We start from the raw sequence: 15256 nt of genomic DNA, 5'->3' as shown, positions 1-15256 counted from the left end.
CCCGCGTACCGCAAAAAAATAAATAAATAAATAAATAAATAAATATATGTGTATATATATATATATATATATATGTATATATATACGTATATATATATATATATACTCTAACCAGAGTGTCAAAGAAGGAAGTGTGCAGAGCCAGAAAGATGAGTGCAGTGACTGGGGGACAGTCACGGCTGCTTAGTCAGACGCTCTCCCCCGACCCCCGCCCTGGCGTTTCCCCTTGGTAATGGCATAGAGTGTGTTCCTGCCGCCCCACCATTCAGGCACCCTCCTGCTAGACACAGCACCCTGCTTTTCCTGCTGACCTACGTCTCTCGATTCTCAGACTGAGGGGTCCTCTGGGGCTGACCCCATTCTCAGGCTCTAAGGGCTCACACATAATGCAGACTTGGTCAAAGAACCACCTTCCCCGGGCCATAGTAATTGGCTTAGGGATAGGCAAAACCCACGTTTTGTCAAAAAGGAACCAAACAAGCAGCACATACACCTTTTCCACTGTACTTGATTACCTGGCTGCATATAGCTTAGAATAACCAGCAGCCATTATGACCACTGTGTAAAGAGCTTCCCGGAATTTGAAGATAATACAAAAGAAAGCACGGCCAACAGGCTGAGAGAGATGACATCAGGTGAGCCTTATGACATTGTTTGAGCACCTGTATCCAGTTATGCATGAAATTAACATTCCTCTGGGCTTTATGGTTTTATGGCCCAAGGCATTGCCTTTATTAAGCTACAGCTGAGCTTCTCTCTTGCCGCATGCTTCACCAATTCACCTTTCCATTGCTAAACTTTGGAGGTAAAAGTTTTATTTCAGTACATTTATTTCCTTGTACTTATCCTTTGGCATTTCTTCATTTCTTAGCCTTCAGTGAATTTTTTTCCATGACAAAATACCAATTTACAATGAAAGAAGAAATAGACAACTACCTCCTACATGCAGGCTTTCTGGATTTTTGCAGCTAGAAATAATCTCCGCTTCCTTTAAACTCCCATGAGACTTTATTTCTCTAATATTTCACTTTTTTTCTAACGTTTTTGTTCTTTATTCAACATGTAATGCTTCTTAAGACATAGTCTACGTCTGATTCAATTTTGTACCCACACAGCATCTAATGCATTTCCTTTATTAAATTCTTACCTAAAATTGGAAGAATAAATAAATGAACAAATGTAGTCAGTGCAAACACTATCTTAGTACCACTGTAAGCCTTTTGTTGTCTTTTTAAAATTCAAATAGGGTTTCTTTTGCATTTTAGGAGTGAAGAATTTTCAGAAACTCGCTTTCTGTTGTGGAAAAGAGCTAAATGAATCCAATAAGTAAACAGATACAGAAAGCTAGTCATAAAGGGTTAGCCTTTAATATTATTGTCTTACTAACACTTGATCCCTTAGCTCTGCCTCCAAAACGGCTTTTGAATTACTTCCCAAGCTCCTTTGGAGAGCACAGTCCCGAACTCTGCCAGACAACACTGCCAGGGTCATTTCTAAAGGCAAGAAGAGCAAAGCTATTTGTCCTGTGCAAGCACCCGCAAAGTCAGGAGGGGAACATAAAGGGTAGCAAAGGGCAGCTGACCATTTGGAATTGAATGAATGGAAAACACCAAAAGATATTACAGTTAGGTTATGAGCCGAAGTCAAAGTCAAGAAATGGTAGAAGCAACTCATATATTTGGCAGAGGGCACTTCAAAGAACTTTGCTAGTTTTAAAAGGCTCTCCCCAAAGCTCTTCGGGTACTGCCTCTTGGCATCTGATATACACCCAAAGAGAGGAAAACATACAGGCAAATCCCAGACCTCGAAATATTATTCATAAACTAGTTTCTCTTTTACTTTATATTCAAGAAAGCATTTTAAAATTCCAAATATGTACTTTCTATGTTACAGGCTCTGCAACCATTGTAGTACCTCTTCTTTCCCTCACAACAATCCTGGGAACTTGATGCTATTCTTTTCCTCTTCTTACTAATGAGGAAACTGAAACACAGAGTAGCTGTCACTTCTATAACATCACTTGTCTAGGAAGAGAAGTGAGAATTAGAACCCGAGTCTTTTGACACTAAATCTGTGATGTCCAAGGAGGAAGCTTCTTTCAGCTCACAACAGTGAAGCATATTTCAATATGCATTTAGTATACACTATTCATGTGTTCTTGAGCTCTTGAAAATAGGAAATGTTAAGAATCAATGTCTGCTTTAAAATTATAACAGTGAGTCATAAGAAAGGTGAGCATAAGGAAATATTTGGGGGAAAGAAAGGGGTTAAATGGCTTTTTTCTCTGTTTCATTCCAATCTTCTGATATTAGAGGATTGTGAATAGTTATATATTTCCTTATTCTTTTTCTTCCTCTACATTTTTTTTCTCTGATGGATTAAAAAGACAGACACTGAGGTGACTAGGAAAGCTAGATGAGATTATGCTGTACTGGACAAACTAGCTTGTTTAGGAAAGACTTAAGTTCCTTTCATTAAAGAAGGCACATTTAGAGAAGAAAGAAATGCTCATAAAATTGACAACTCAGAGGATGAAATGAGAGAGCAAGCCAACTGTGTTGTGGTATCACTTTACTTTTTTAACAAGGGGGTGTTCGTGAGAAACCTTAAAAAGGACAGAGTTGTATTGAAATAATTCAGAACTGTAATTTATGAGATTTATACTCACTAGAACATAATAGAACTAAATTCTCTTGTGAATTTAGTTCACATCTCTCTTTCTCTACCTGAAAGAACATTTAACACATCTGTCTACCTGACATTTCAAAATTCTGATTTGCCTTGTGAGAAAAACAGAATCTCTTTGACATACCCACTGAGTAAACTGTGTAGGAAGGAAGAAATCTGTCTGCTTCCATTTGGGGGAAAAGACTGAGGATACTGATTAAGGACATGTGGCGGGGGGGAAAAAGCCCAGATAAAGGAGGGAGAAGTAAAAAGATGTAGAAAAGATTTAAAGACACGCGAAAGAGATGACAATAAAACTAAGACCACCAATTTGTACTTAAGTTATGCATTGGCGCTCTCTGGCTGATTATTTATCCATATGGGTGGTGTATCTTCCCAACTGGGCTGTGAGTTCCTTTCAACTCCAGCACCTAGCTAAAAGTTTTTCTCTGCACTAACTGCCAAAAATCTTTGGCTGTCTATTCATCAGAAAGAACAAAATGGAGATTTTTTTTTTTTTTTTTTAATGTCCAAAGACAAGATCTCTTCCTATCTTTTGTGAAAGCCTTAACTGAAAAGAAAATTATCCCACAAGGGAAAAGGAAGAGAGTTAAGTGCTTTGAGGGAGTTGAGGGAAAGAGCAGAGAGAGGAAGAGCTCCCTCTAGCCCAGGGAGCAGAAGAGAACCATAAATTTTATGAAGAGCAGGACCTCAAGAAAATGGCAAAGTTTCTTATATGCTAGGTGGCAAGATAGTGAGAGCTCTTTGGCCTTCAGGGACCCAGATCTTCCTGGACACTAGCTAGTTGAGCAGTAACCAGTGTAGATCAATGAAAAGTAGGACCTGCACATGCTGTGTTGTACATACAACATTCAGGGCTGTTGCAGAATTCTGTTGTAGGGAGAGTTCAAGGTGTATCTAAGGCTACAATTCCCATTAGCCCTGCAGGGTGGGAGATTTGGTTGGATTAAGTTGACTCCAAGGAAACATTTCCTGCACAGATGCATTTTTGGAATAAAAATCATAGCTGCTACATATTTCAAGTGCTTTGAGTCTTTCACGGCATCAAAAAGGAAATATAATTTTATAGTAAAGTTTTTCTTTCTTATTGTTTTAAAAAATACAGAATATTATAATGAGATAAATGAGACATAACTTCACAATCCAGAGATCACCACTTCAGAATTCTGGTTTATTATTCATTCATTCTTTCCATTATCTATCTAAAAGACCAAAATTTTCTAAATGCTCTTTCATAGAAAATGGAACATTTATGTAATTGTAATCTCTGTCATCTATTTCTACTACATGTTGTATCTTCCTGGTAAAAAACACATTTAAAATTAACTTTGTAACCATATGTAGAACAACTACCTAGAGTTAGCTCTAGATATCTAAATAGTTTTAATGCCAACACTTTGTGACTAAAATTTCATCATTCTTGAGGGATTATTTTTCCTAGTCATCATTCTTTTGTTCCATAGCACATCTTCAAGCAGATTATGTAGGCAATGTTGGCAACCAGTTAGTTTTCTAGGAAGCAGCACAGTATGGTGGCTTTTAAAAATATGCATTGGTCTTAGGTCACATAGCTTAGGCTTTGAATAGCTACAATAAGTGATCTTGTGACTTTAGGATATTTATTTAACATATCTGAGACATAAAAATAACTACCTCCTAAGGTAACTGTAAGGATTAGATAAAACAATCTCCTCTGTTAACCACTAAACTAGACTGGAAACTCATAAATTTTCAGTGACTAATAGGTGTTATTAATATTATTCCAGGAGAAACTATTCCACTGTAGCCTCTGTTGAAGAGTTAGTTCTAGTCAGCAATATTTGGTCCTATATTATCCTCAAACATCATCTACAGCTCCTTAAGTCAAGTATGGATTCTGTACCTAATTGCAGCTAATCCATAAGCTGATATGAAGTGATAAAAACAAATGATCCAACAATGGCTAGCTGGACCCATCATATTGTCTTTTTTGGGTATTTGACATAGGTGATCTTGTAGACAGAAATGGACTTTTAGGCCATGGATGGAATAGATGTCTTTTAGGCTAAACAAAAATGATGTCAGATGGAAAATTGGACCTACAGGAAATGAATGGTAAGTAAGTAGCTGTAAAAATGGTGGGCTTTTTTTTTTTCTCATTTTTCCTCAAAAAAACAATTAGCTGTTTTGTTTAAAGCGAAACAATAATAGTGTAGGTACTATTTTGCACTCCCACAAGCAATGTATGAGAGTTCCTGTTGCTCCATCCTTGCCAGCTTTTGCTGTTGATAGTGTTCCAAATTTGGGGCTTTCCTGTACATATGTAGTGGTGTCTCACCACTGTTTTAATTTTCATTTCCCTGATGACATATGATGTGGGTCATCTTTTCATATGCATATTTTCCATTTGCATAGCTTCTCTGAGGAAGTGTTTGTTAAGGTCTTTGGCCCATTTTCTAATTTGGTTATTTGGGGTTTTTTTTTGTCATGCTGTTACATTTTAAGAGATCTTTGTCTAATTTGGGTAATAGTTCTTTAACTGACGTGTATTTTGCAAATATATTCTCCCGGCCTGTGGCTTGTCTTTTCATTCTCTTGGCATTGTCTTTCACAGAGCAGAAGTTTTTAATTTTAATAAAGTCCAGCTTATCAGTTATTTCTTTTATGGATCATGCCTTTGGTGTTGTATCTAAAAAGGCATCACCATACCCAAGGTCATCTAGGTTTTCTCCTATGTTAACTTCCAGTAGTTTTATAGTTTTGTATTTTACGTTTAGTTATCTGATCCATTTGAGTCACTTTTTGTCAAGGGCAAAGATTGTTTTAAAAAGATGTTTTAAATGGGCAAAAAAACCTGGCAATGTTAATCAAATAAAAGAAAGCACAAAGTAATAACATTGGAATGAAAGAGTGAATATCGTAACAAATTTTACAGGTATTAAACTTATAAAAAGGGATTATGAATATGTTTAAGCTGATATATTCAATAATTTGAAGAAATAAAAAATTCCTTGAAAAATATAACTTACCAAAACTCAAGAAGAGCTAGAATATCTGTATAGCTTTATACCTATTAATTGACTTTAATTGATAATAAAAAAAGCTTTCCACAAGGAAAAATCTAGATCCAGGTCATTTCAGATGACATCAATCTTACACATATTCTCTCAGAAAATAGATAAGGAGAGAACAATTCCCAACTCATTTTTTGAGGCTATCCTAATTCTGATACCCTGACTAAGACATTACAGTATAGGCAAATTATAGACAAATATCCCTGGATCCACAAAAATCTTCAACAAAATACAAGCAAATTGATTCTAGTAACATAAAAAAAGAATAATGCATTTTTAGAAAGTGCAGTTCATCCCAGCAATAAAAGCTTGATCCAGATTTCAAAAGATGGATCAATGTATTTCACAATTCATAATAAATTTTTAATACTGACAAAATATCATACTACATGATATGTTTGCTGGTATACCTAAGGCTATACTTTATTTGATTGAGAAAAGGCAAGCATGTCTTCTATTCTTCACTGTAATGCAATTTCTAGCCACAGCATTAAGGAAAGAAAAAAAAAAAGACGTGTATTGGAAAGAAAGAAGTAAAACTGTCTATTTGCAGATGACAGGATATTCTACATATAAAATCCTTAGTAATCTATTAAAAGGCTACTGAGAACTAATAAGTTAGTTTATAGGATACAAGATTAATATACAAAAGAAACTGCATCTCTATATACTTGCTACAAACAATTGAAAACGAAATTAAAATAGCAATACTATTTACAACAACATTAAAAAATATAGGGCCTTAGAATCTTGGGGCAGAGGACATAAAAAGTACCAACCCTAAAAGAAAAAAAATTTTTTTTAACCTCTGGAATTGGAGGAAAGAACTTGATTATTTCCATAGCTACAACAGGGAATGCCTTCAAAAACCCTCTCACTGCACTCCTTCCTCTATTGTACAAGAGTTTGCACTACAGTCAAAATACAAGGCTTTCTCCTAGTGCTGAATGGGTCAAAATGATCCTGGTCCTCAGAAGAAAGTGTAAGTCCAGGATATGGGCCTTTTAACTTCATGGTCAATCCTCACCTCCACATTTGCTTCTCTGAATTAAAAATATCATCAAGATCAGTTCCTTCTCCCTCAAATCTGGGACAATGCTCTGTAGAGAGAGTGTCCTTGTTCATTCAATCCATATTTATTGGAGACTACTTTGTGCCTAGGCACTGTGCAAGTGTTGGAGATATTATCTGAAACAAGATATACTCCTTCTGTCAATTTGGGTATCGGATGAGAAATTAGTCAACGGCAGCCATGAAGTATTAGAGAGGAATGAGTACGATATGACAAATTGAGAGTATTTAAGAAGAGCATCCAGTCCACCTCTGAGCGGTGGGGATGGGGTATTAGTGATTCCAGAAAGATGATGGGAGGTGGGTAGGTGAAGCAAATTCATCTGAACTGCACTAGCAAAATATGGCGTGTACGTGACCCATTCCTGGTTTCCTGTGTAGATTTTTCTCTGTTAGCATAACGTATTTGTTATTGAGGAAGGAGTCTCTTCTCATTCCATCTTACCCTAGAAGCTTCACATCAACACAATTTTAATTTTAATAGTAAGACCCCAAAATTTTCACCAACTATTATTTGGATAAGCCAAAAACATTACATATTTCCCTCCTTAATGACTTCTTTAAAAATCTGATGTAAAATAGTGTCTTACTAATGTTTCATTTTTTCTTCTTTCTTTTGTTCCCTTGACCTCCTGTCTTATTAAATATGCATCATTTTGGTGTTTCACGAACTGTTCGCTCAATAGTAAGTGGTAAAACGAACAACAAATACACAAAAGAATATCATAATTGCCCTATGTGACCAGTATCTTCTTAGCATCTCTTAAAGTAAGTAATTATTCTGTTCTTTTTCATAAATGGAATTTCTTTCAAACACAAGTCACTGAGATTTAAGGACATTTATAATGTTTATCACCTATTGCAAACCATGCTTCATCCTCCAAATGATTTCACATCAAATCTTGTTTTAGCACAATTCAAAACCTTTCTGAATTATAATGTCTAGCAGTAAAAACTTCATCTCTAGCTGAAGAAGATAGCTGTTATAAAATTCTCACCATTCTTTACGAGAGGGTGTGCCTTAAAGAACACACCTATCCATTGAACATTCATTTATTCTAGGTGCCAAGATTGTGCTGGGAATATGGTGATCAACAAGGTAGACACAATCCTTACTCTCTTGGAACGTACATTCTAGTCAAGAGGAGCAACATTAGATAAATAACTGGATAATAAGTACATATATCCGTAAATACATACTTACATATATAGAATTTTTATCTGAATCTATCTCCCTATCTCCTGGATGTCTTATCAAGGCAACTAGTACACCTCCTATTTTCTGATCACCAGATCCCACTAGGAGAGTGTCATCAGTGTAGTTGTCCAGCATGAAACCTGGGGGATGATGACATAGTCAAGGGACCTCTGGATTATATGTTTTGGTGCAGAACCAGAGAGTTGATCTTGCCCTGAGACAAGAGAGTAAATTGTCCTGCTTTTCTATCAAATAAAGAAATCGAATACCTTCTGCAGTTTTGTGTTTATAGAGACAATGAAAAACACATCTGGCCAATAAATAGATGCATACCAGGTGTCAGGGGCTGTCTTGAGTTGTTCCAGTAATGAGGTCACATTTGAAAAATCAACTGCAGTTGGTGCAATCACCTAATTAAGCTTTTGAGAATCCTCTGTCTTTTTCCGGTATCCATATAGCTTGTGCATAAATTAAACAGGTGAGTTAAATGGGGGATGTGATTGCAGTCACTACCCTTGCAACCTTCGAGTATTCAGTGGTAACACTTTTCTCTATGATTCCCCTAGCGATGTGATGTTGCTTTGGCTCACTTCTTATTACTTTGCTAGGGAGGTTAAGGTCTAGGTCTTTGGGGAGTATTTTGGTTTGTTTGTGTGTTTTGAGGGGTGATTTTCTGCCTTGAAAGCCTGCATGATAAAGTCAGAGAGTTAATAACAGCTGCTGAGTATATGTATTCTAACTCTTCACTCAGGAAGGGGAAAATTAAGTACAGAATGGGTTTGCAGAACCACAGCACCCCTTGTGACACTGATTAAGAACAGAATTTCTATTTATCCCCTGCCAGTGGACCACAGTGCACTCTGGGCTAGAATTAGAATGCAACAATCCCCAGAAAGATCTGGGTATTTCCCTTTTCCTATGATAGTCACTCTGGTAAATAATTGCAGGTCCTTTGGGGAAAAATGAGGAGAAAGAATTAAGTACTTGTGATGGAGGATCCCTCTCTGAGTGTACCCAGACTCCAGTGCTCTAACTCAGGTCTGGAAATTAAGTGAAGAGCCATAATTTTTCTATTATGATTTAAGTCAAGTCCATTTTCACCACGACAGAAATTACTTATAGACTCAGTAGGACCTTAGTGTGATACCCAAGTATCCAGTCCAAAAGAGACCATGACTGTTTAGCCAATTCCAAAGATCGCTGTGTGTCCCACTTTCTATGACCATTTCAGCCTTATCATCCACTATGAGAATCACCCACCTTGACTCCGGTGGTTAAGTTGCTACCTGCCTCCTCCACCCTGATAATCCTTTATTTCCATTAAATCCTAGAAACCATTTCAATGTCAACATTTCCCACCTTCATTCGTGGCCAAAGAGGAGAGACAATGCAGCAGTCAGTGTCTTGATGAAAGAATAGTCTTCTGGGTCTTCTCAGGGACCAGTAGGGAGTAGGTGAGCCAATCCTCCTTGATAATGCCACTCTAATATCCCTAGCTCCATAACCTCTCACATACCCTTTATATTACACACAGGAACTTCTAGCATCTCAAATTCATTCATTATAGTACCTGTCAAGACCAGGATTTAGATAACCAAGTGAACAAACCATTAGAACCTTTCCCACCTATTCAAGCTTGTACGTCAAACGCAGACTCTCTGATAATTACCCCCACATTGACAAATTATGTCCCTCTTTCTTCCCTGGGCTAGCAACCTCAGAATACACACACACACACACACACACACACACACACACACACACACACACACACACACACACTTTCCTTCCCCTGGATCTTGCTGATATAATTTTATAACAGCCAAATATTGTATTATGTAGGCATGTGGCTCATTACTGTTAACTAAACTCTAGATACAATTAATTTTTTCATTAATTTCCTCTCTGTTCCAGGACCCAATTCAGGGTACAACTAGTTGTCATATCTCCTTGGTCTCCTTTGGTATGTGACAGTTTCTTAGCCTTTTCTTGTTTTTTATGACTGTCAGTTTTGAGGAATACTGTTCTGGTACTTTACAGAATGCCACTCATTTTGAGTTTGTCTGATATTTTGTAGAATTGTAACTTTGGGGAAATAATTCTACAGAGATGAGTGCCCTTCTTATCACATTGTATCAGGAGGTAAAGAAAAATCCATATGACATCACTGGTGATGTTAACCTTCATCACTTGGTTAAGGTGGTATCCACTAGAAGGTTGCTACTTTACTTTCTCCATATTCTATTCTATGGAAGCAAGTCACTAAGTTCTCTGGGAAAGCTAAAACAAGTGGAATAGATTCAATATATAGTTAAAGGAGGGATCCTTGGACTATGCAGGTTGTAAGGAAGGCTGTCTGCAAGGTGGGTAATAAAGCTGACATAGGAGAGAGATGTTGATGAGAAATGGACAGAATCAAGATAGTATTTCCACACCCTGAGGTTCAGAGAAGCCCCCTGCCTTCTGGGAGGCACCACTATTGCACCACTATTGTGCCAGAAAATCTCCCTTTTCACCTAAACTAGTTTAGGTTGGATTTCTATTTGTACAATTAAAAAGATGCCAAGTAACATACTACCTCACTGGATTGCTATGAGAATTAAATGATAAAAAGTATGCAAAGTGAGTGCCTACTGGAGAATGAGACAGAAGTACCGATAAATGTTGGATATTATTATTAACTGATGCAGATTAGTATTTTGAATCTATTATATTCAAATGTATTATGGAAAAAATTAATGGCCATGAATTTCTTGGCAATACTTGAAAATCTGAGATCACATGTTAAGAGTATTATTGTAGCATCGGACTCAATGAGAAGTGAAAAGAGTTGCAGCTATAACAAGACCTTGCTGCTTGTTCAATAACTAAGTCATGTTTGTGTTAGAATTAGAGGCAAGAAAAGAGCAGCCTGATATTTGAAGTGTATAATTATCCACATTCTTCTTCCCAGAGGAAAGGGCCATCAGAGCTAAGTCTTTTAGTCAAGAAGCATCTTTGATTCACATATACTATGAGCATCCTTAATGTCCCATGACTATTACCTAGAGCAGTTTTAGCCTTGACGTGCAGAGAGAGGGGGAAATGAACATTTATATCTTTAGTACATATCCCTAGTTGATCTGTTATGACATTTATCTATGGTCATGAAATGAAAGAATAATTTGGGCATTAATGACTTTGATTACTCCCATTTAATTCTCCATCTTATACATTTTTTTTCACAATGGGAAAATAACAGGTATCAAAAAGATAAGCTTTTAATAGCTCTTCAATGAAGCCATCATGATATTTCCATTTCTCTTAAAGAACTCAATTATGAATTACTTCACATTCCTAATTTAGTTCTGATTTTCTAAAAGCAAATTTAGTATGAAAGAAGGGCAAGGGAGAGGCAGCCCAGTGTCCAAGTGTCTAAAATGGGCTCTCTCTATGTAATAGAGGCAGAATATGCTCAGCGGTCGGTGCCAATATCTGGGAAAATTAGAGATGCTTGGCAGTGTAGCACAGATCATATTGAAGGCATTCCAACTTCAAGTTACCAAGAAGTTTGGTAAGAAAACATCAAGGAGGGAAGAAGGGGCTATACTGAGCTATCCCCAGACAAAATGGTGACACAGGAAAAGTCTACATGCCGTGTCATCCTAACCCCAGCATCAGCCCCCTCCATCCTTTCTCCAGTTCATGAAACTGGGGACTTCGTGCTTAGACCCATTGTTTCAGATCTAAACATTCACCTCCCTTTATAATCCATTAATGCGTCAGCGAACATCTATCGAACGATGAAGAAGATAAAAATACACACATATATAAATTTGCCATAGTCTCAATCCTCCATGAACTTGTGTTTCAGTGGGGGAGGAAAAACAAGTATATAGAAAATGAAAGCAAATGGGAGAGTGGTGTAAGAGAAGGACAAAGAACTGTCCTGGTGAGATAAAGGAGAACTAGGAAAAGAGGAATAATCAGAAGTGTGGATTAAGAAGGTGTGGTGTCTGGTCAGAATGGCCATCATCAAAAAATCTACAAACATGCTAACACATATATATGGAATCTAAAAAAAAAAATGGTTCTGAAGAACCTAGGGGCAGGACAGGAATAAAGATGCACATGTAGAGAATGGACTTGAGGACATGGGGAGGGGGAAGGGTAAGCTGTATGAAGTGAGAGAGTGGCATGGACTTATGTATACTACCAAATGTAAAATAGATAGCTAGTGGGAAGCAGCCCCATAGCACAGGGAGATCAGCTCTGTGCTCTGTGACCACCTAGAGGGGTGGGATAGGGAGGGTGGGAGGGAGATGCAAGAGGGAGGAGATATGGGGATATATGTATACGTATAGCTGATTTACTTTGTTATACAGCAGCAACTAACACAACAGTGTAAAGCAATTATACTCCAATAAAGCTGGAGTATAATTTTTAAAAGTATAATTAAAAAAAATAAAAATAAAAGAAGGTGTGCTGTGAGAAATGCTGAGCGAGGAGTCCTTAGAAGACCATGTGCAAAGAAGTCAATGAGGAAGAAGACTAAGGAAAAGATATGGATTTGATGATTTTAGTATAACTATAAAATGCAGTTTAAATGAAGTGATTCATCGATTGCATTCATTTATTCATAAACAAATACTAAAAAAGGGAACAAGTGAATTGCAGTGATCCATATGAAGACCTAATACATTTACTATAAGAAGGTCAGCATTTCTCCTCTATATGTTCGGGACTGGAGGCAAAAGAGAAATATCTCACTTTTTATTGTCAAATGGTTTACATAATTATCAGGTATGTTAAATCAAAAAAGAAAGAATGGGCTTTAAGAATATGGAAAATGTCCTTTTCCCATAGAGACAGATTATCTACTGGAGGCCTCAGCTGACTGAAGGCTCATAAGAAGACTTTAATGAGTGGCACCACCTTGGAAGTATCTATGGCCCGGAAATAAAGACGAAAAGGCAACAAAGAAGGACTAACTGCTACCCTTAGGCAGGCAAATCAGAGCACCTCTTCCTAGCCCTGGAGCATGCGCAGCCCGGTGAGTACGCGCCTCAGGATGGCCCGTAGTATGGATCCGCTGGCAAAGAAGATCTTTAAAGGAGTTTTAGTAGCTGAACTTGTGGGCATTTTTGGAGCATATTTTTTGTTTAAAAAGATGAACACAAGCCAAGATTTCAGGCAAACAATGAGCAAGAAATTCCCTTTCATCTTGGAAGTTTATTACAAATCCATTGAACACTCTAGAATGTATGGCATCAGAGAGCAAGATCAAGAAAAATGGCTGAACAGCAAAAATTAGGAATTTGACCATCGATCAAAGTTTGCCCTATTTTGAAGTATCAGGCAAGATTAAAATCCCAAAGTTGACATGGATGGATTTTAGACTATTTAAGATTAAAGGTAAACTCTAATTAAGTCAGAGGTTTTGTTCTTTGGACTATGAAGAAATTGATGGAAGGTTTGTTTATTATGTGATAAATGGAGTTTTGTTTACTACTCAAAATAAACTTGTTCTTTAAACCACAAAAAAATAAAAAAAGCACCTCTTCCTAAAAAGAGATAGGAAAAATCACTTCTAAGCATCATTATCCTTTTACTCTTTTCTGAATAACTCAAATCAACTGATATCCCACCACGGGCTTGCTGTCCTTTTTGTTCTGTGGGGAAACCTGCCTGTGGTGGATACCTATTCTTTCTATCTTGCAAGCATCCCTTATCCCTTCTTCCGCTGACTGGATACTTTATTTCCTTTTGAGAGGTTTCTTCCCCTAGAGGATGCACAAGCATAGCCAACCAGACTCCTCTGACAAAGACTGATCTGCTCATCAGAACACAAGGTTTGCTTTCTTTGTAAGATCGCAAACTTTGTCATCTGCGTAGGGCTGGAACGGCACTCTGGACACAGTCTGATGGAGAATGAAGCCAAACCAGAAAGCAATGCTGAGAGCAAGTGAGAGAGAGAGAGAGAAAAACACATTCTAGCTGATGTTGTTAAGCCTTGGATAAGCCCAACCACCCCTTGTACTTCTGAGTTACATGGCCCAGGGAATTTCCTTTTTTGCCTAAGTTAGTTAGAGTTGAGTTTCTGTCACTTGCTATTAAGAATCCTGGATGCAATATGTTTTTGAACTACACATTTGGGTAGGAAATCATAGTCTTTACTGTGAAATCAAAATCTGCCCGTTTCATGATTATGCTTAGTATGCATGCTATAGCATGAAGATGTTCAGCTAATCATACCCACCTTAAGATTAATTACTGAGAAAGGAAGAAGAAAAACAACCGGGATGAAGATAAAGTATATTTTTCATTTTCTTTCACTACCTACAGAAAGGAATGGGTGAGTTGTGCTGATACTCTAAGGGAAATTCCATTTTGATTTTCCCAATGAATTGCTCATGGAAAATTAGGAAAATGGTGTTGTCATTACAAAGTGGCTCTAGTCCTGGAGATGACATCTATCGGAGGCACACACTAAAGGAAGAAGGAGTCAGAAGCTGGAGACTAGCAAGAAAAAGGTCAAACGTTAACTAATCATCGATTTTGGGCTAGACATGGCACTAAATTTAAGTGGGGAGGGAAGGAGGAAACTTAAGAGGGAGGACAGCTTGGTCCAGATAGACACATACCACTCAGTTCTGTGAAAAAGCACAACTACATTACTTAGTAGGGTTAGCAAAACCGTATTAATTTGTAACAATGGCAAAAGAAAGTAGGCTTACAAAGAATCTGAACTGTGAGATATAAAATACATCCCCAGTGACTGCATTGTTCTTAGAAGATTCCCAGTAAATTCTCTCTGAATGAATGAATAAAAATGAAACGCATCACTTTTAATAGAATACACACAATCTAAGCTGTGAATGTTGAGAAAGAAATTAGGGGTAAAATAATGGAGAACAAAACTCATATTTGGCATTTTCCTATTCTGAGCACTCCACAGAGAAAAATCTAATTTTTTTCTGCCCTTATCAGGTAAAGCTATTGATTCCGGGGAATAGGTTATGCGGAAACCATGGAAGTTTCTAGTCAGGCAGACTCTGGGTTCAACACTATTACTCCAGGCAAGAGATGAGTGTCTCTGAACTTCAACGTCCTCACCTGTCAAATGGGAATAATAATGATTCTCTTACGGGATGGTTGTGAGGGGTGAGTTAAATAAAGACGGGAATTTGACCCAGGAAACTTTTGTACCTTTCATTTTAAGGGAGGAAAATTTTCAAAAGTAGATGATCAGGAATTAAGGTAGAAT

General features: G+C 37.3%; 1 protein-coding gene across 1 annotated transcript; it reads left to right on the top strand.

Moving 5' to 3' along the window:
• Window positions 1–13037: 13037 nt before the first annotated feature.
• Window positions 13038–13523, top strand: LOC112066508 (protein CEBPZOS-like). Its single transcript, XM_024129776.3, has one exon. It carries the CDS (start codon window positions 13061–13063, stop codon window positions 13301–13303), a length of 243 nt encoding a protein of 80 aa, XP_023985544.1. The 5' UTR covers window positions 13038–13060; the 3' UTR covers window positions 13304–13523.
• Window positions 13524–15256: the final 1733 nt, after the last annotated feature.

The sequence above is a fragment of the Physeter macrocephalus genome, chromosome 15, assembly GCF_002837175.3.
Source record: "Physeter macrocephalus isolate SW-GA chromosome 15, ASM283717v5, whole genome shotgun sequence".
Classification (NCBI taxonomy): Eukaryota; Metazoa; Chordata; class Mammalia; order Artiodactyla; family Physeteridae; genus Physeter; species Physeter macrocephalus.
Note: the sequence above shows the minus strand (reverse complement) of the source record. Positions and strands in the feature narration are given on the sequence as shown.

Coding starts and splice junctions, on each gene's coding strand:
- LOC112066508 (XM_024129776.3), top strand. CDS start 13,061: ATGGCCCGTAGTATGGATCCGCTGGCAAAGAAGATCTTTAAAGGAGTT.